Source organism: Pyxicephalus adspersus, chromosome 2 (genome assembly GCF_032062135.1).
Source record: "Pyxicephalus adspersus chromosome 2, UCB_Pads_2.0, whole genome shotgun sequence".
Lineage (NCBI taxonomy): Eukaryota > Metazoa > Chordata > Amphibia > Anura > Pyxicephalidae > Pyxicephalus > Pyxicephalus adspersus.
The window spans coordinates 96,554,808-96,578,025 of NC_092859.1; the positions used below are offsets into that span (position 1 = coordinate 96,554,808).

At 35.5% G+C, this 23,218-nt stretch overlaps 1 protein-coding gene across 1 annotated transcript in view; it reads left to right on the forward strand.

The window, feature by feature from the left end:
* PTPRZ1 (protein tyrosine phosphatase receptor type Z1) overlaps nucleotides 1-23,218 on the forward strand; it is a 109,067-nt gene that overhangs the window by 56,682 nt on the left and 29,167 nt on the right. The window contains 6 exon segments of the mRNA XM_072399033.1: nucleotides 633-817; nucleotides 1,447-1,570; nucleotides 3,681-3,730; nucleotides 4,214-7,643; nucleotides 19,045-19,189; nucleotides 21,092-21,183. Of these exon segments, the coding sequence (XP_072255134.1) occupies nucleotides 633-817; nucleotides 1,447-1,570; nucleotides 3,681-3,730; nucleotides 4,214-7,643; nucleotides 19,045-19,189; nucleotides 21,092-21,183 (4,026 nt within the window).

Genomic DNA, 23,218 nt, shown 5'->3' on the forward strand with positions numbered 1-23,218 from the left:
ATTTTAAGTTAATTGGTTTCCCCCCCCCCAAAAAAAAAAAATTGATCTTAGACTGTGGAAATGATATATGACTATGGTAGGGACATTAGTTTGTGAGACACACTGGTTGTGGGACAGCACTGTAAAGCACTGCCCAATATGTTGGTTTTATATAACTAGTGGATAAGAATAATATTAATAATGATTTATATATATGTGCTCAACGCAGACATTTTTTTAAGCTGGGTGGGAAGAAATTGTAGGTGGGTGTCAGCCCCTGTATAGTGACCAAACTCTTTAGTAACCACTCAAAAACAGCCGGGTGGGTGCTGAAAAGTGCCGGGTGGTGCACCCAGCTAAAAGGCCATGGGGAGAACCCTGTATATATATATATATGCATGCTTTCATTTAGGGCTCTAGTAAACAGGGAATCAGACATTCCCATGTAGGAAGGTCCATGTGCTTCAATGGCAGTAGTTTATTCTCACCAGGGAATGTTTGAGGGAATGTCAGATTCACAGTTTTAAAAAATAAAGATCTCCTAAATGTTAATTAAACCAATTAGATGTACCCTAGTAATTTGTGTATTTGTGTGTTTAAGCAGTAACAAAATATTTTCTTTCTATCATTTTATTTTTTTCTCTCCATTCTAGTTTGCAGTTCAGAACCAGAAGATCTCCAGGCTGAAGTACAAAATAGCACAAGCCTTCTGATTACGTGGAAGAGACCTCGGGTTGTGTATGATGCTGTGATTGAGAGATATGTAGTCTACTATCAACAGCTACAGGGGGAGGACCAAACAAAGCATGAATATCTCACAGACGGCTACCAGGATTTGGTTAGTTCATTTTGGATCCTAAAAAGCAATTTAGAACAGTTTGAAATAGAGAAATCAAAGCTAAGTGAATGGTACAGTTATACTGCCACCCAACTTTAGCCTCTTTTATCTATTGTATTTTGACCTGCAAATGCTTGCCAGGATCAAGGTGTTCTTTAGTTACCTGTCTCAGGATGTGGATCTAAGAAGAGAGTAAGCCAAACCTATTTTTCGTTTTAAGATGACATCAAATTAAATGTAATAGTATTATTCTTTCAATTTAAATCCTTTTAATTTACACCAATATAAACAAATGGTTAAGATTTTAATGATTTTTATAAGGATCAGTGACACTCGGTCATCAGTGACCACCTGCTATCTACAAATGATAATGTCTTTCTGTGACAAGTTGTGTGTTCTTCTATAAAGAGTTGTCAGCCTGTATGCAGAAGTTATTTTCTCTACAAGACTGTTTGCTCATACTCAAAGGTGTTCGTCAAAAGTGAAAAAAGAATGCCTATTATACTACAGTTTTCAGCTTTTTCAGTAATGCTGTCTTCTCAGTCTGTTCAGATTCTACTGACTTATACAACTTTGTAAGGGATACATCAGTTCTTTTCAAATGTTTTATTTGTTGTTTTCTATTGTAGGGTGCAATTCTATACAATTTATTGCCAAACACAAGTTATGTTCTTCAAGTCGTTGCAATGTGCACCAATAGCCTTTATGGAAAACGCAGTGACCAGGTGGTTGTCGACATGATGGATGGGCCAGGTATGTTTTATACACTTTGTTATAGCAATTGTTCATACTAATGCCTCTTAAATGGCCATGCTGCCCTGTTTTGTTGAGTGATATTTCATTGCTTTTCAATACAAACCATGTAGGAATGCAGATGACACTAGATTACAATGTATTACTTTCTTAGTGTTACCGGTATTACAGCTGTACTCAGAGAACTGTTGATGACTGAAATTCTAGAGCACTAGGGTCAAGGCAAGAAAAAAATCCTTTTTTAGATTCTTAAATAATGTATTATCTGATAAAATGTTTTAAATCAAAATATATTGAAATATTAAAATAATATTTCATTAATATTCAGTAAAAGTGGTAAAAGTTTAAAACATATAGGTGGCATGTGAAAAAATTTATAATGCAGGCATTACCATACACAATTCTCAGAATACAAATGTTTTAGCTAACAACAATGTTGAAGTGGAGGGCCTTGTAGTGCCTGCATGTAGCTGTATTAGGGTCTAGGGCCAAGTACAACTTCTCAACTCTCCATCTTCAGATTCAACCCACCTCTCCTGATAGTAGAATAGAGGAGCTGTGAGGCTTAAACTTGACTTAGCCTAGGATCAAAGGGGCTCCTCAAGGACACATAGATCAACTGAGGGACTAAGACAGACACTTGTGCCAATGTACAAGCAAATTAGTATTGTTGTATTTATATGTTATAGACCATGTCATATAATAAGATAATCCATCCCTTATGAATATGATGTAAATTGTAATATAGCTATGTTTCCTGTTCTGTAGTGCATGCAGTTGGGGAGCCATTTCACAATATTTATTTCTATTTTCATATTTTCAATTTTTTTTCTTTTTATTGGAGTTTATAGTGTTATAAATAATGTCAGTATTTGGGTGTTACTCTGCATTGCAAAGAGTTGTGAGCTGATTTAATGCTTTTGTGTCAGTGAATAAAATGTATATCTTAAAATCTATATTTACATGGTTATCATACCACTACATTTTATTGGTAAAAAAAAATGGCCAATCCTCTTGGAGGGAACAAGTTTAGATTAGAGGGCCATGTTATATTTTTGCAGGACCCCATCAACAAGCTTGCAACAATTCTAGATTGAATTGCCCATCCTGAAAGCACTATCTCCACTGGATACTTTTTGTGTTCTCCATAGTATAAAATATAACATTGAAACAAAAATAGAATTCTCCTATAATTTCATAACTGACACTGTGTACATCACTGGTGCGCAGGTTTTACCACTTAAGTTCCTGAGGGACATTGAAAAATATGCATATTTTACTTTTTATATTCTTTTTTAAAACTTTAAAACAATTTGTAAGTTGATTTACCCAGCAAGGGTACATGCAAAACTGGGTAAAATTCTTGTCTGAAAATCAGAATTACCTTCCTGAATTTTACATCAATGTATAGAAGTTGGTTGAACCCACTGACCATTTCTCCAGCCCCCCCCCCCCCCGTGTAAGCTTAAAGCTGCTTACAGTAAATATGCATATATGTGCCCATGTAGAGGTAGGGGATCATCCTGACCAGTATTGAATCCCACCATTTCAAAATGTTGACATAAGTACGGATGATCCTCATTCTGAACATAAACATCTATATTAGTGTTCTCTCTAATAAATCTAAGCTAGTTAAGTATCTTCCCCTGGTGACTTTTCAGTTACAATGATAAAAAAAAACAGAGTAATATTAATATTTTATTTATAAACAGTAGCGCCAACATATTGCACAGAGTTGTACATTAAAGTTAATTATCAGAGTAAGAATCCCAACCTTATTAGATTCACAGCTTAACATGGCATTATGTCTATGGTCACAATTTTTCTTTTTAAAAAAATAATAAATACATTAAAATGAACAAATGTAAATGTACTCATTCTGCCTCAAAAGATTGAAGATAGATGGTTATGTGACCCGCTAAGTCATTTGTAAATAAAGAAAAAGGTTCAGCCATATGTGGATACTTAAAAGGAAGGTACTGACACTCTAAAGTACAAATTACTAGAGTAACTAAATCTGTAACTTAATGCAGTAACACTCTTTTATCAGCTGTTATGTTTAATTCCATCCCTTACATTTTTGCTATATGTTTTTTTTTTGTTTTTGCAGGAAACGACCCATATATTGATGTCACTGAAACAGAAGAGGAAATAGAGGTAGTAGTATATATATATACATACACATACTATATATACTAAGGCAGGGCGCTTTGATGTTTTCAGGAAGATGTACAGCACACAGAGGCCAAGTGATAACATCACTAAATGTAAAATAGGACATGTAAAGAAAGCATTCATGTTGAAAAGTTGGATCTCAAATCTCAGCACAATAAATATTTACCTAATTTCCAAACTTTTAGAATAATTTACTCCAAGGTTACATCAGCTACAGAGGTCAGTGAAGACTTGTTTTAGAGTTTATTTAATGCCTAAATAAGAATATGTAAATGTTTAGAGCTTGGCCACAGATCTGCTTTATTGTCTATAATACCTCAGTTCACAAAAGAGAAAATAGATTCCTTTTTATATCAGATATCTATCAGATATATATGAAATAAAAAACATTATACTGTTATGTCTTTTATACATGTAAGGATATACATCTTTCAAAACATCAATTCAATATTTGGTGTTGCTTTCCAGGACAGCGATGAGGACATACAGGACAACACATATGAATTAACTTCACGCAGTCTTAGTACCAAAAATCAAGAACAAGTAACCCAGGAAACAACTATTCACAACTTTGAAGAAATGAGTTCTAAGCCATATAAAACAACCCCAGAAACCCTACAGCTACATGGGCAGCGTGATAGTCTTAAAACTTTGCTGTATCCTACTTTGCAGCCTACATCTAAAACATATGTGGCCACAAGTATTGATAAGGAAGTTGTGAAAATCGGTGAACAAGAGGAAGATAAAGAAGACAAAATAAATACAGAGGTGAAAAGTAGGGTTGACCTTTGGATGCTTAATGACACAGTAACAACCGGATCACCTTCAGCAAATGAAGCCCAAACCAGTGCTATTAATGATCTTCTGCTAACAACAACCAACTGGAAAAAATGGATTTTAATGCCTACCCAGAGACCTCAGCAAGTTACCGAGAACACTTCAGCAACTGCTTCACCTACTTTTTCTGCAACGTTTACTCCAGATGAGAGGTCTCAAGCAGATCCAGTTCCCTCAGAGGCACCAGAAGAATATACAAGTGAAAACATCTCTTCTAGTGACGATACAGTCATTACAAGCATAGTCCGTGATGAAAAATTTGAAGCATTTAATGTTACTTCCCAACCTGCAATTCCTACTGATGAGAGAAGGCAAGAAATGAGTCCTACTACTTCATCTGAAAATGAATCTTTATCCTCATCATATCCTCCTCTGTCCTCTTCTCCCAGCAAAGATGATCTAGAACCATCTACTGTTCTTCCTGACATAGAGAAACCCTACTTTTCAACTTCTACTTTATCCCCAGTTGAAACATTTCAACCTATTTCTCCAAGCTTTGGACAACATGGTTCAGCTTCTCCGAGTGAAGTATTCGCTCAGACAACACAACCAATATCTAATGGTGAGATACGTCTTCAACCCTCCTACACTAGTGAAGTTATTTCTCTAGTTACCCCCTTGTTGTCTGATACTCAGTTCCTGAAAGCTACCCCTGCTGCTTCAGATATTGGTCCGACCCTGCATGTCACACCTGTATTTCCCAGTGTTGATGTATCATCCGAACCTTCCCTGTCTTCCAATGATGGCATACCTTTGCATACATTTTCCTCCGCTTTCTCCGCTAGTAAAGTGTTTCGCCATCATGCAGTATCTGAAATGTTTTCACAAGTCACACAGACGGTTGCAACTGATACACTTTCTTTGCATGTTTCTTTGGGCTTGCCTGAAACCAGTGTTTTATTTCATCCAAGCCAAACACATCATTCTGATGTGAAACCACATCAGACTGCTCATGCTGCTTCTGAGATATTAACATTTGGTCATGAGGGTGACACCTTTAATAATGTTCCGTTAATTTCACAACTTGAAACACCAAGCACTGATTTAAGGATGCATGCACTTTCTGTGGTGTCTGAACCTGCCTATTCTTTGTCTAATAATATGGCTTCTACAGAAACCTTTGCTGTTACCTCTGACTCATCGGTGTTTTTGCATGATTCTGTGGGGGTATTTCACCAGGGTACCTTAACAAAGCTTAGCACTGAACTGTATCTTAAGCCAAGTACTGTAATAACACCAGAGGATGTTTTACTTCAGCCTACACACTCCACGATTCATGATGGGGAGAGTACAGAAACATTCTCTGGTAGTGGGTTCTTTTTTGATGGGATAGATGGTTTGAAAATCAATAATGAGAGCTCATCTGCTTCAGTAGTTGATGTTAAATATACCACACTTGAGCTTAATCAAAGCAAACTAATTACCACAAGTAAAAAAAAAGTAGATGATGCTGGATTTCAGACTACCTCCACTTATGGTGACATAGCTCCAGGTACAAATCTTGAAGTCATGGCTGACCTTTCTTCATCCAGTGTAATTAGGGAAACTCAGTCCTCAACTGAGATCCGCCCAGTTCCTTTATCTACGGCCAGGAATTTTGACACTGACATTAATGCATTGTCAGAAAATCTGCTACCTGTTCAGCCAGTGAATTCTGTAACCACAACCCCTGGTGATATATTGCTTAAAGCTATGCTTGCTGCAGCCTCAAAAACTGTCTCTGCTTCTACTGATATGCTTCTTTTGCCAACTCAGGAAATCTTTTATGACACATCAGAAAATGCTTTTAATGAATCACTGACACACATGACTTTACCTAATACTAGCATTGCTTCGGCTGTGCCCAGTGTTGGAGAGTTGAATGAAACATCCAGTTACCATTACATAGACTCTAACACCAGCTCTTTGCTACTGCCTTCTTCTGTTGGTGCTACTGCTGAGCCTTCGTTGCATTCCACGTATGTTCAGTCTGTTTATAATTATTTGTCCCCAAGTTCTGTTGAGTCTGCATACGCACAACAAACAATGTCAGTCTTGCATGAAAATGTTGAACCTCATTTTTTCACTAATGTAAATTCAGATGAAATTGTATCATTGTCACATGATAATGACAAAACTGTTCAGTCTGTAGATACTGTGCCTTTTTTATTTTCTACAAAATCTCATGCGGTCTCTACTCCAGTGCTGCCTGTCAATACGTTAACCCAGCAAGATGCTACCCTTTATTACCATACTCCACCATATGCTTATCCTACGCATGGCATTTCTGTTGTGTCTTCGCAATATTCTAAAGGCAGTGTGTTATCCACCTCTGCTCTTAGTACTGAAGCTAAAGAGTCTGTTCCCCATGATATTATTTTACCAAATGTATATGTTTCTGTTACAGCTGATTCTCCAAACAGTGAGAGTCCTAGCACATTATCAGTGTTAACTGCTACATCTCAAACAGCAACTGATGTGTTGTCTACTGTCAGCTCTGATACCAAAACGGGCCCTTCTGTAGTGGATGATGGTTATCTTGTTGTAGCTACTACTGATTCCACATCACATACAGAAACCCAAGAAAGTGTGGTAGCTGATGTTAGTAGTTATGTACCACTTGTGCTGGAGAAGAATAATTTAAGCTTGAATGAGCCCAATGAGACAGCAGAAGAAGGAAGTGCCTTGTCTACAGCTGCATCAGATTTTCAAATAAGTCCTGACCTTGAAGAAAGAAGTTTTTCTACAACCCCAAGCACCGAACCTAAGAAGCAGAGTGACATGACTTTACTGGAGACTCGTATCCAGACAGAGTATATGGCTGTGGAAAATACATCTGAGTCAAATTCTTGGGCAGTTCTGACTGGTGATGAAGAAAGTGGTTCAGGTCAAAGTACCTCAGATAGTCTTAGTGATAATGAGACTTCTACAGATTTCAATTTTTCTGACCTTAATGACAGAGACAAAGACTTTGAGGTTGCAGTTGAACCAGGTAAAGCAAATTTAACGCCTGGATCTGAAATGTCAACGCTACCTTCTGTTACTAGTGATCGTTCAACAATAGCCAACGTGTCTGAGGCAGGTTAGTGGTGGAGAAAATAGGTTATGATATTGCCTCATATATAATGAAATTATTATTATTATTGTTATTTTGTGAAACATTGGCAATATTCTGATTTTTAATGTAGTATGAAAACAGTGTTTTTAAAATTAGAGAAAAAGTGCTTGGAGCAAGTGGCACATTTTGAAGTCATTCAAGTTTGTAGAAACATTTAAATAAGTTCAAGCTAACAGATCCTTTTGAGCCATCAGTCTAGACATGTCCCTGGTAAGTCTGATTTTCTTTTTGATGACTGCAGGATTTTAGATACAGTACTGTTTCCGAGTTAGATTTTTTTCTGTTTTGTTTTTTTTTTGTTTTGTTTTTTTTTTTTTTTTTTTTTTTATTTTTTGCGATGTAACTGATGTCATAAAATAAATCGTAATATTAAACTTGACCAAATACGATGATTCCTAACATAGCTTGCGCTTCTTTTAATTCCTTTGGTTATGGATGCACTAGCTTCTGCAAACTCTTCTGTGTTCTTGCAACTTGGTCTTCTTGCTTTGCTATCCTTTGCTTCTGGATTCTAATGAAATAAACAATATTAAACAATGTAACAAACAATGCAACCAATTGTTACATATGAATGCATGCAGCATGCCTTGATCAAGTAGTGGATTTTATGCAACATAACAACTGTGCTCCCCAGTAATTGGGGGGTACAATAAGAGAGACATTTTGGTAACTGTAGGGTAAGTTTTTCAACAATACTTGTGAGGTCTTTTTTATTATCTTCAGTGTCAGAATTTGGCCCACAGTTGGTACATTTCCTCACCAGTACACATAATTTGTACTGTTTTTAAAGGTGTCATCAACCCTCTTTAACATTAAGTGGTAACACACATGTGCAGTAGATTCTTGAATATTTTATAAAAAGCTGGAAGAGTAAAATTAAGTGAATGCCCAGAGTAACTTAGTTTTATTCACTTTTATGTTCTGTTATGTGGCTAGTTACATTGGGCATCACTGCTACTTTTCTTCAGTTAGTATGCATGAGCTCTATTGTTACTAGTTTGGATGTTGCTTACATTTATACATACTGTAGTAACCACATTACTAAGACAGGTTTGTATTTCTACACAAAGTATACATTTTTAGTAGTATACAAATGTTTTCATTAGGAATGTATAATTTTCAATAATTCAACATGAGAAAGATGTATGGAATTGTCAACTTTTTCCACCCATAAGGATGCACGCCAACATATGCACACATTTTTTAAGTGTTATAGAGTACTATTTACATGTAAAGACCTGGTAACAGTCTTTTTATTTGCCTCAAACAGGTTTTGGATGCCCATAAAAGTTTATGGTAATGCAAAATCTGCTCTAAACAGGTCATATGCAGGTTGGAAAGAGGTCAAATGCAAGTCCAATCACCCTGTCAGTGAATTTTAAATGATCTCAGCAGCATCTCATACTGATAATACACTGATGCCATTGACAGAAGCCCAAAGCCCGTTGGTATAGACCCTTATTGTATTGTCTCACTATGACAACTTCTTCCTTTGATATATCTGGCAGCATTTTACAGTGGTGTTGATGTTGTAGCAGCCTTTGGCTCTTTGCTGTTAAAATACCAACCCTTTATTTTTGGGGCCCATTGTAATGCAAATGTTAGTCTTGTATACTAGTGTTTCTAGTACTTGTCAGCAGCATTTATGTATTATGTACCTTTTATTTAAGGAATATTAAGTCAAAACTAGGTTCTATACTAAAATTTTTTATTTGTCTTCTTTTTTAATCAATTAGGGTTACTTAAATACACTGATCAGCCAAAACATGAAATCATTTTTCATGAAATCAAGTTGTACAGGTTGTGCTGCTCAAGCAGCCCTGACCCATCAAGACATGGACTCCACAAAACTTTGAAAAGTGTCCTGTGGTACGTGGTAGAGCCAGTAGGGCATTTAGTCACACCCCAGCCTTTAGTTTGTTCCATAAACCACACCACACATATGTCCATACACATGATCCAAAGCAAAACATGATTCATCAGAATCAGTTAGAGTTTTTCCCATCCTCCATGTTCCACTCCTGAAGCCTACTTGCATATTCTAGCTGCTTTTGGCAATGAAAAGGGGTCAACATGGGCACTATTATTGTACCTCTTTTGTGAAATCCGACCAGGCGAGCTAGCCTAGTTTTGCTCTAAGTTCTGCTAGTGTCCATTTGGCAAAAACTTTAATTTGAAATTATTGAAATGTAACTTACAAACCACTTGCCTCATCAGGAACGCTGCTCAACAGTGCATCAATGAGCCTTGAGTTTCCCTGACCTTGGCCCCAAGTTTACTATTTATCTTATTTTGATAGATACTAACCATTCTATATTGGTAACACCATTCAAGTGCTGCCATTTTCCTGAGGAGCTCTGGCCCAGTCCTCTAGCAATCACAATTTGGCCCTTGTCAAAGTGAGATCTATATGCTTGTCAATTTTTTTCTGTTTCCAACACATCCCATTTAAACAACTGACCATTCACTTGCTGCTAGTACATCCCAACCTCTTAAAATGGGCCATTGAACCATGATAATCAGTGTTATTCTCTTCACCTGCCAATGCTGTATATATTGTATTGTGAAGAATGGAAAGGACATATTTTAAGAACAATGTTATATGTAACATTGTAGTGTAGTAACAGCTTTTCTGGCATTTAAACATACATTGTAAAAGTTTACAGAACTAGCATGCTTATACTATACGTACTGCAAGAGAAATATAGAAGTTCAAACTACTTATGTGCCTATGACAACTCTTGTTGTTTAGGTGTTTAGGTTCACTACCTCTGAATGCAGACCCACAACAAACATACAGTCAATTACATTTCGAGAAAAGTCAAAACACTATGACATTCAGGCAGCTAACATTTCGATAAAGACTGTTCAGCTATGGCATCTTCCACAGTTTTGTCCAGCGGTGGTGTGTAGTACTCAGCTGCTGTGATCCACACCCATTGTAGAGCTTGTGTTAATGTTTATGTGACCAAATACACACATGCCTTTCTATTCCAGCAGAGGTTAAGATTAAAAGGTAAGGTTAAAGTTTTAAATAAAAAAATCAACAGGAATAATACTAGCCTAATCCCAATTATATTAAAATATATTCTATTTTGTGAAAGGAGCCCACTACAAGTCCCCTGCTGTCTTCCACATATGGACAAACTGCCTTAGAAGTTGTAATGATAAAGCTTTAGAAAATGAACCCCAATGACCCTATCACCTTTGCATTGTGTCTCCAGTCGATTACACAATATTTAGAAAAAGGGAAACTGAATAATCTTATGTTTTAGGGACAGTTGCTGTGGTGTTTGCTGGATATAATTAGTAGCTCCTTGATTGCACTTGTTACCTGGAATTGTTCTTTTAATACCCCGGAACATTTTTTTTTGGAGTAACCACCATATTTTTTCAGTACACTGCTGAGTCTGGATACCTTGTTTGTGTTTCATTTAGCTTAACCACTTTATGCCTGCAATATGCATGTTAATGTCCCCAGCATGATGCCCCTTCTTGGGGATACAATAATGAATGTCCCCTCCTTGAAAGTCACCTGCCAACACATTTCAAGACTTTTGGCATTAAATTACAGCTTTGGTTTTACTGGCAATCAGGAACTATGATTTTTTTTAAACAGTGTACTAAATACAAGACCTTCTATAAAATATAGAAAAAAGTTCTAGGTATGCAGGAAAATTATAGAATTTTTGTAAAGCTGTGGAAATCTGACACCGCTAAATTTGGTATTGGACTTTGGTATCTCAACATCAAATAACCACTGGTTAGGTGTATTGATACTAACGTTATTCCTATACTCATTCCGAATACCTAGTCATGTGCAAGGGGAATTACAAAAAAAAAAAAAAAAAAGTAGATAGATACAATTTTTACTTTTATTTTACTAAGCTAAGTGAACAATTAGGTTGTGCAATAAAAATGAACTTCACTGTTATGTGAACAGTCTACGTTTATTTAGGTAATCAACCTCATTGTATCTTAACTTCGAGTGTAATAATGCCTATATATGCTTAAAACATTTTTACAGTTTAATTTACCCAAAACAATAACAATTTTCACCACGTTTTTAACATCTTTCATATGTTGACATATATTTCAATTTTTTCAAGTAAACCTGTAAAAGAACTTTCTCACAAGTTATTCTTTCAGTAAGGAAAAAGCAAACCTGGCCTCTGTATTTAGTAATATATTAGTATATCCACTAGATGGAGCCGTCTTCCATATAATAATAATGTTATAATAACTATAGATCAGTCATTGCAACAGGATTTTCTACCGAATAAAAAAGGTAGAAATAGAATAGATGTATAATACATATCTTACAGTCATAGTCCTTGGAATCTATGTAGGTGTATGTAAGATCAAAGTTAATAGACAATCAGTATATTGCTGCAATACACACGTTTCCATATGCTTCATCTCTGCAAAGTTCCTGCAAGTGCAGAATCTGCTTTTTGATGTTCCAGAAGTCCACTCAAATGTAAATCCCTGTTGTGGACTGACAACACAGAGTTTATTTGTGAACTGAGTCCAGTTAACCCTGCCCAGTTGTCCTTTGCTAAACTTCTCAACAAATTAATCATATCCTGCACAACATAAACACTAATTCTTCTGTAATTTTAAAGAAAGAGAATGAGCTAAATACTATCTTGTGATTACACAGGAAGGGTGTAAAGTGCACAGGACAGCTCTAAATTTCTGGCGTCTCTAAAAACGATTAGATAGGAAAGGTTTATTGTCAGGGCTTACAAACACTTACATACACTTTTTAAAAAATACTGTATATGCTTGAATATAAACCATTATTTGCCTGCAAAATGTGGCTAGAAAAATAATCTCACTAGTAGATGGCCTCCTCATGTAAAGTGTGTAACTAACTTGCTGTTAGAGACAAGTGTAAATTGTTACTCGCTTTACATGAGGGCACAACACCATCTACTGGCGACCAACAACTATGCACAAGAGAGCATAAAGGAGCAACTGATCTATGGTAACCAACTTTAAAATACTTTTAACACATAAAAGGGAAAAAAATGTGGATGTATTTGTTTATGTTATTATTATTGGCATTTCTATTGGTTTATACTCGAATCAAAGCATTTCCTGTATTTCAAGGAATAATACGCACCTAGGTTTATATTTGGAGCAGTATTTGAAGAGAGTTAGGAGCTAAGAGAAAAAGAGTTTATCTATTACATTGATGGATTATAGTGATTAAATCTTTATGCTGTTGTATACAGGTCTGCCTAAACCACCTTTAATGAAAACCATGGTGGGATTTTTAAATTTAGAACAAAAAACTGATGACATCTAGTACGGCATCTTCATCAGAATTTCTGTTTGATTTAGTCTCTTTACTGCCAGGAGCTCAATTCTTAAAACAAATGCACCTGCACACAAATATGCCCCTTAAAATGTGGACATCTGGATGAAAAAGTGCTCTGATACACGGAGTGAGAACATTTTGAAATCATTAGCAATATGATCAATTGAAGTCTAATTGCCTTGGCTCAGGGTTTAGGTATCTGGGCCAACTAGTTCATATAACATCCTTTACAGGGACAGCAGTGAAATGGTTTTTTATTCACCTTACTTGCTTTCTCCTGACTTAATTTCCAGTGCTTTGCCTTTGCCAGGCTATTTTAGCATACTGCAAAGCTGAAGTATACCACACAATCTTCGTCTTCAATGCAGCTTTCCTCTGCCAGGATCTTCCTTTTAACACCGATTTTCTTGTTCCATTGTCTGGTCATAACGGACTCAGAATCTTGTAACAGACAAAACCTATTTAAAGCTAAGCTTTAGGGAGATGTAAAATGGCACAAAAAGATACATTTCTCCTATCAATAATAAATAATGAAATGTATTTTTAAAATGCAAGCAATATAAGCCTACCCCCAACTTTCTAGGATATCTGTTGGCACAAAGTATGTAAGCAAAGGAACATCCTGGGTCACGTCCGCAGTTAGTCTTTAGACAATTAATACACCAAAAACGATTGCATAAACCCATTAGTGCATCATACTACTATAACAAATTTTTAGTTTGAAAGGTTTTTTTTTTTATTGATGATGTATTCACATCATGCCATAAAATGAGGAAACTCTAGAGGACAAAAGAAATTGTTCCTCCAAAGAGGGTACAACTTGAAACCATTATGTAAGTTTCTTTAGTCCTTTTAAATTACTTAAGGAAAACCCAGCACTCCACCTAATTTAGGGATGTGACTGAATGTTGGTGCAATCTCACAGTTAACAAGAGAGAGGCTGGCTATACACCTATGCATCTCATTTTATGTAGTTTTCATGGTTTTATGTAGGTGTGTCGTCATGCATTAAGGTGCACTTTCATTTCTATCAAAAGCCCCTGTAATGAAAATTGAAGGCTGAAATACCAGATTTTTTTGAATAAAACATTTCAGCACACTCCATAGAAGTAACCTAAATCCAATAAAACAATTGAAAACTAACTGAACTTGCATTCATGTAAATTATAAGGCATAGCCGTGAATGGACCCTCAAGTCTGTTTAACGGTTCCTTGGCTCTCATGCAATCCACCTACTTAGAACAAGCATGGGGTCAGGTCTCTGTCTTTATTGGCTGCATGCTTGTTATGGGTTGCAGACTCAATAATTAGTAAAGGCATAGAAAGGGCATGTCAGCCAAGTAACCTGCAACTTTAAAAATAATACAGCAAATACATTCTAATTCTGTTTTTAAATGTAAATATACATATAAAGAATTTAATTACTAGATAAGTCATTCTTTTACTGATAAAGCAGTTATAATTTTATCACATATGATTTTTAGCATTCCCTGAGAGCTTAGGTAGAACATTGTAATGGAAAGTTTTTCAAGATCATCTACTAATGACCAATGGCAGACCCCCTGTATTTGTTGGATAAATAATAATGCCTGGTGCGCACTCCATAGATTATAAATTAGACAAGTGTGATGAGCTGATTCACCTTGCCATAGGTTAAATAAGATGGAGCGAGCATGAATTACCGTTGATGTTCCTGAGGAAATTACTTGAGTAAATATCTGTATATAGTTAAACTATCTATTGCCAATTTTTATCAAATATTATAGATGTTGTATCATTGGTTTATTAATTTTGGTGAAATGTAAGATCTTTTTTTATAAGTTTTTTTACGTTCAGATCATGCCAGTAATAGAACTTCATGTTGCAGGTTGACAACACTAAGCCAAGTCTTAAAATGATTCTCTACTATTTCTAAATGGCAGCCCAATGGCAAACTGAAGAAGCGTATATCTGGGAGGCTAACAACTCTGGTGATTCAGTGTTAGCACTGTCAGCCTGGATGTGCTGTAACTGGCAGGATCTCACAGAAAAAAATAGCAACTGATTAGCAAAAGTTATAAAAAAGTTTTGTTTGGAAACCTGCATATAGAAAGACAAGATTTATAACATTGAAAAATTGATTCAGGTTTATATAGAGTACAAGTTTAGAGAAATACATAGCCTACCGTTGCTGTCTTATCCTTCTCAAAGTTACCTTGTTCACTGGATTTACTGCTTTCTAAATTACTGGCCCAGAACAAGTATGCAGAAGCAAGTCAGCAATGGCACACAGTAATATTTTTTCCTTCAGCAGGGGTTGTCTTCAAAAATGACTACTTTCTGGTTCATAGGCAAAGATGTAAACTACAATTCTTCTCAAACAAAGCAAACTTCATAAAATCAACACTATGAAGCCTACCTTTCCAACTACTGCAAAATCCTTAGCCCAATGATATTGTTGAGTATATTATTTTTTAGGAAAGAACCATTTTATGAGAACATATCATTTCCTTTACCTTGCCCCTATATTTAACTTTAAATGTCCCTTTAACCATCTTGCATGGGACAGAAAAAAGCCCTTATACAATACACTGCATGTAAGGTTTAAAACAGCTTACACTGTCAAGTAAGAACAGTTATGATCTCCTTTCTCTCCCAAACCACACATGCCCCATGAACCACATCTTATTTTCTGATGTCATGAAGAGTTTTCTAATCAAGGTGCGTCATTCTCTGTTCCATGACATATGTAGACTTGGTGCTTGGATATCACCGCATGGCTTCAGTCTCATACATGATCACTTTGGTAAAATAGGTTTTTCACATAACGGCATGAATTACACTCACCACTTCATTTTCATCATTATGTCCATCATTATGTACAATATGTATAGATATCAGTAGTTTTTCCATTGTGTGACTATCACCTCACACATGCATGTAGCTTTGATATGGCTTTTATTAAAGCAAAAAGTTACACGTGTTCTGCAATAACACTTATGAGCTGGCAAATTCCCCCAAGTTTTCTGAATTATAGGCTGGTCACGCAGAAATCTTTCATAAAGCAATCTAAAAGAAAGTATTTTTCTATGAAAAAACAATAGGATGAATCTATTTTTTAGGATATGGTAAATCTTACAGATTTGCTTAAGGTAACACCTTAATTATTTAAAAAAGGCCACCTAATGATTTTGCTATCATATGAGTGACAAAGAGCCTATGAGTAGCTTTGGGCTCACACTTCACCCACTGCTGTGTTCTCTACTTACGTAATGATGATTGGCAATAGTCATTGGCATGGGATAGTTACTCATATAGTCCCCTCAAATTGCTCCTAAAGGCAGACATAATTAGGGTCCAGTAGCCTTTATAGATATACCCCAAGAGACAATCATTGGGATTTAGAAGCATAGTTATTAGGTTAGCTAGCTATTATTGTATTTATATTACTCTTTTTTTTATTGTGCATAAACATTCTTGCAGTTCATAAAATGACTTCCTAAAATGGGTGATATTAACCATTCATTTTACAAGCAGTGTGCAGTCTGGCACCATGTACTTATTCCCATAGCATGTTGTATAAGCATGATTTGCATGGACTAATAAATAAATATCATATGTTAGTATGATATTTATACTGAACAGTGATGATTGCGTGCATGTTTTAGACCAGTGTTTGTGTTATTAAACTAACTCCTGTTGTGATTCTGCTGCAATGTATTTCAGTTTCACGCTCTAGACTCTGATGCAGCATGTTGTGTAAAGCAATAAGTTATTCCGTCTTTAACCCAATACTGCTCAGTTATACTTACAATTGTGCATAAATGAAATCAGCCTTATATTTTCTGCAACTGGACTTTGGTTCAAGTTGCGGATGGTAAAGATAGTGGACAAAGAACCTACAGATGCACAGGTGAAATGTTAAAGTATGTTCATAGACTTGTTAGGATTGGGTGCACATAGGCTATTTTTACAGTAATCATTGGTTGTAATTGCCCCTGCATAGGCAACAGTGGAGTGTAGTATGCTGTACTGAATTATCCTTATTAGTAGCACAATGCTCCAAATAAGACTGATTGCTTGCTTTTACATACCATTCTCCTTTGTTGCCTATGTGTAGCAATCAGTAGAGATTAGTTGCTTGGTGATCACAGGCAATAATTGCTAAAGCAAAAATCACCCCATTGTGCTCGACTTTAAAGCCTAATCCAACCAAAATGATTTTTAGTTTTTGATCGAGTGGGGAAGAGCTTCTGTTTCTGTGTGTGGCCTCATTAGGAATCTTTTGTCTTACTACCACCATATGTGTCACTGGTATATGAATGAGATGTGCTGTGAGACAAAAAGCCATGGACAGCAATAAAGACATTGTCAGGAGTTTTATCCCTTCTTTACTGAGCTTTGGTTACTCTTCAGTTTGGAGGGATTTCTTGCCATGACAGAAAGTATGGAAATTCTTCCTAATAGGGACTCTTCTCTATATAAAACAAACTTAAATGTTTTGGTTGGTGTTTGGCTATAAGTTTATTTGTGCCTGCTTGTGTGAGCTTGAACTTTTCTTGCCAACAGTCCCAAAGGAAAACTTTTGGGCTTAGTCAAAACTCACTATTTTCTAATGTGTTTTGAGTAACTACCATTGCATTATTATATAAATTTTTCAGGACATGAACCTAGAATGTTGGTTTGTATGATTACAACATATCCTTTACATAAACAGCATGACAACAGACATTATTCTACTAACAATCCCACAAGACGGGATAGACATGTACATACTTCTCATAGTAGTTTTCTATACACACCTAAGGCTCTGTTCATAAATTATTCCCCTGTCAATTCATCTGAAATTCCCTGAAAAGTCTTCAAATCTTTTGTTTCAGTTCCTAATAAAACAATGGCTTGTTCTGCCACCTAGTGACAAAAAGCGCCAGCGGACACAATAGAAAATGCTATATTTACAAATGAAAATTATAAGCGAATTGGCAGGGGAACAGATTATAAACCCCCCAGTAGAGTTTCCTCCATATCACCAAACCTAAAATACAACTAATTGCCTATAGTAAAAGCCTAAATATTATCTAGTAAAAAATGTCTTCCGATTGTGTATCTATATATATATATATATATATATATATACTTATATAATGAATATTTGAATACCTTGCATATGGCTTGGCAGTAGATCAGTAGATCTCTTGTGCTCTGGAGTGGCTTATGACAACAACAGAGAGCAGCAAGTGTGGAGAAAGGCAGAGCACAGTTGTGATTAAAGTACGTATTTACCATAAAGTCTAAAAGCCTACTTGGGTCTCTGGGTACATGGTGGTATCTCCAACAGATACTCATTACAATTTGTATTTTAGGTATGGTGACATTCCTTTGTGCAGTGAGCTCTATGTCAACATTCTGACAATGTGGGCCTGATTTATGTAAGCTCTTCAAGGTTAGATCTTGGGTCGGATCTGGGTCAGGATTGAAAACTTTTGCTAACAAATAGCAAATGACTTTTAAGAAATCAATTCCAGGCTTGCTGGATCACCCAGGGTTGCTGATGAAAGTGTATCCTCTCCAGTCTTGGAAAGGTTTTAAAAATCAGGCCCTGTATTTTAGAGCACTCTTATTAATAGCAGGGAGTATGTCATTTGGCTTAAAATGCAGTAGGAAATCCTAATACCATCCATTTGCATGCCATATTATCACTTACCTCTCATACAGCATAGTAGAGTAGTAATAAAATCATTAGTAGTAATGATTTTAAATTTCTATTATACAGTATCTATGGAAGAAGGTAAGTAGAAAAAAACTATTACAATTACATAAAGTGAATATAGACTTGCTTGTACTGACATAAACACATAAGAGATGACAATTAAGTAAACAACTTCAGGTTACATCGAAATGCAATTTATCAAGGAGTGAGAACAATTCAATAGTTTCCTTACTTCTAGAAAGATAAATATGTTCACTACTTGATAAATCTGCCTATATAAAATCATACATGACACAGTGTATTTTTGCTGGTTTATAACAATGGATGATTTCCATTTTCTCTGACTATAGAGGCAAGTAATAGTAGCCATGAGTCTCGTGTTGGTCTAGCAGAAGGTCTGGAATCACGTGAGAAGACAATTATACCACTCGTGGTCGTGTCATCCCTGACCTTTATTTGTCTTGTGGTACTTGTGGGTATTCTAATATACTGGCGGTAAGTATTATGGTTTTATATATATTCATAAAAATGTAATAAAGTAAATGGTGCAAATATGTTGTAAGCTGTATGTCATAAAGCACACGTGTACCTATTCTGCAATGCTTTTCTGAAACAAATACATTTGCATTGTAAATGCATTAAAGCAAACTACAATCAAATGTTCAATTAGATCAGTTAAAAGACAAAAAACAAGCAGAAGAATGGAGCTAAGTGAACTGTCTTAAGCCTTGTAAGGAAGTCTGATGGATGTCAGATAACTGTCGCTGGAAATGGTCTTTCGTGATCATTGCCAGGGACAGATAAATGAATGAGCGCTGTACACATAAAGCTGATCTGTTTAATGGAGAGGGGAAACTGAGCTAGGGCACCTCTGTAGAAATGCACTGTGGTCATTTCCAATCTTTTGTTCATGAATCCACCAATTGGCAAATAATTTTGCCTGCAAAATAGCAAAATAAAAATTTGGCAAAAAAGACTTTGTATAAAAATCCAGACCTCGAGGACTGACATTGGCAAGGCCTGTATTGTGGTTTTATAAAAACACTTTATTTTGCCTGTGACTTTAGTATAGGTGTTACAGAAGTATGTCTTATCTTTTATGTATTTTTTGTTGGGTTGTGCTTCATTTTTGATAATATTGTATGAAAATAACAAAAAAAAGACAATGTTAAAATGCTCAAATTTACAGAATTTTATCATACCTTTTGCTGCAAAAGTATGCAAAAATTACAATAAAGTACAGCATAATGTGCCTTAAAATTGTACACTAAAGCACAGCATGTCACAATTTTTTTTTGTAACTTTTAACATTTGTAACACAGCTTCCAACCATTACAAATGCAGCAAAACATACACTAAAACACAGTAGAGCATGGTATAATGTGCACTGAAAATGCCAGCTAAAATGCTGCTGTTTTTTAATGCTTTATTGTAAAAATCCAGCATAACGTTTATTAGCCTTTTTTGTTTTTTCCCCTCTTGCCTATCCAAGCTGAAGATCATAACATGATTTTTCATAACAAAATTAAAAGCTCTACCTTGTTAATGAGTCTTGATTTGAGCAAAGTCTAGATGCTTCATGCATCATCGTTCTCAATTACTCCTTTCTGTTTAAAATATTCACATTTGGTCATATTTTACAATATTGATTGATGGGGACTACTGTATATGTGAATATTTCCAGCAGTCAGCACTGTCATCATTTTAATCAAGTGATAATTAGTAATTTACACTTAGCACATCAGCCTGAAGTTGTTCACCTCTTATACTAAACAGATGGAAATGCCTGCCTACAAGAATTACAAAACCAGATGTTGTACATTGAGTTTATATAGTAGGATTCTAATTGATAAGGAATATGCATATTGCATCATCTGTAAGCAGTACATAGAATGCTAAATTATTTTATCCTTTTTATGACTATTAAAGAAATAAGGATAACAATAAAGTTTATTTAGAGAATGAATGGGGGGTGAAGTGGTTCTGTCCCAAGACAAGTATAAGGCGATGTACTTTATGCCTATGGCTTCAGTTCCGAAAAAGTGAGCACTAATAAAAAAGAAGAACATTTTTGAGCACCAAGTATTAACATAGAATAAGAAATCATGACAATTTGTCTTTAAAAACAAGCAAAAAAAATCAAGCACTGCAATGGAGTTGATTTACTAAAAGAAATTCTTTGCAGGCAGTCATTCTCAGCCTATATATTTAGTAAATTAACCCTATTGTGTTTTAGCAAGGTATTGTAGTACATGATATGCTCACATAATTGCATTTGGGAGGTTAAAATAAAACTATCAGCAAATTAGCTTATTTAAGTATCTTAGTTCTTTGTTTTATTTCTTAGTTTTTTTGCCTACTTAACATTTGTATAATTAATTGCTTATGATATTTCAGGAAATGCTTCCAGACTGCCCACTTTTATTTGGAGGATAGCACATCACCACGAGTCATATCCAGCCCTCCAGCTCCAGTGTTTTCTGTTTCAGGTAAGTGTATTTACACAGTATGTAGTAATATGTTAATGATGTAACGTAATATGTTGTGATATGTAATTAAACAGTGTACTTCTGCAAATTTTTCAGAAGATTTTCTTATGTGCATGCTGAAACCATTATATGGAATGGTATATTGGTATTTATTTATTTTAGAAATATAATTATACTTGAGAGGGGGGCATTTGTATCACAAGGCCATATGTATATCTAACACTATGGTATTATCATAGATACAATTTTACAGTATTAGAAAAAAACAAAGTGGTAGCTAAAGACTACAGGATTAATAAAATGGTTTGCTGGCCTATTGCCTTCTATCTTATTTACTCCCTTTCTTTTAGTTTGTAGGTTCAAAGGTGCGGGTTTCTCTCCATATTGCTTGTTGTAATTACTGTATCAATTATATACATTTTTTGCATTACCCACTTCAACATTTATGTTGTTTACCACTTCTGTAATATGCATTCATGTGTATGTCTTGCTTTGTACCGCACAACAGAAGATGATGGTGCACTATATTCTAATTACCAATTAGTCATTTATTTTTTATTATATATCACCATCACCTTCTGTAGTGCTGTACAGGGTACGCTATTGACAATTATAGATACCATAAAATACATACATAGGTAATGTTCAGTACAGTGTTAGCATCCAGCAATGCAAATACAAAATACATACATAGATGATGCAGAATATGATCACATCCAGCAATAAATGTTCATTTGATAGAACAAATACAGCAAAGATGATTCAAACCCTGCCCTTACCACCCACTCCTTCCTTTACCCCCAGAAGCACATGATTAAAGTTGTGGCTTAGTAGTCACAAAAATAGTAGCAGTAATAGTGATCATAATTTTGTTTTATATTTGATTTTTTTTTCTCTGAGAGGACACTGAGAAGACAAAATATATTTCCCTAGGTCTTAGGAAGATTGTGTAAAGCATACAGGATTGCATTCAGAATGTTGGTTGTAAGAGCAAAAAATATGAAGGCAATAAGTGTACTCTTATATAAAGAGGATGAAAAACAAGAAAAAAACTGTGATTATTGATGCCTACACCACAGTCTCATGACTCTCCAGTTCATCTAAAGTAAACTCTTCATGACTGAAGACTTGTGCTGAGGGTTGTCCTCATATGCAACTCCTCCATCCCCATAATGTTATAGTACTGGGTCCGCATTGTCTACAATTTGTATATATCAAGGTGTAGCGCCAATCCTACCAATCCAATGAACATCCCAGTTTTTAAAACTTTCATAGTAAGTCGTATGTATCATTCCATAGACCACCTATGAAATTACTCCAAAATGTGCAATGATTTTTTACAACGAGGGACCCAAATCTGTACCATGTGCTCAAGATGTGGGCTTACAGGTGATTCATATATTTTTTTGCTATTACTCATGTTGTTCCTTTATGTCCCTCACAGAAGTGCCCCTCTATTCTATTTTATTGTGTAGGGCAGCATTGTTTCAATGGTTGAGTTGTATAACCTTACATTTTTCAGTAGTAAATTGAATCTTCTATTTGACTGCCCAGATATCTTCTCAGTAGTGTCAGCATGTAAACCCCTATCTACATAATTTATGTGTATCTACATAACTTTTGTTATTAACAACAACATATGTATATCTTACTAATGGTCTATGTAATCTTTTAGTATATTTACTAGCTATTGTTGATATTTTGGTTTGGCATCAAAGTTCTTTATCAGGAAACAGCAGTTGATATAACACATAGCTTCTAATTTACAGTTAGCAGTAATAACTGGGGAATAATTACACTCACTAGACACTTAAAGAGGCCAGAGCAGGGTCAGCCTAAATGATGAAATGGTGTATGTTTATGAGGATTTACTCCAGCACCCCCAGGCTCATATCTGCAGAATTATCTGGACAACTGCTGTCAAACAAGTAGAGTTTATTGAATGCTAGGCAAACAGAAAATATCAGAAAATGCCCAAGACATCTAGCACTCACATAGTGACCCCAGATTGCTCCCAGGCAAATAGGGACATTTG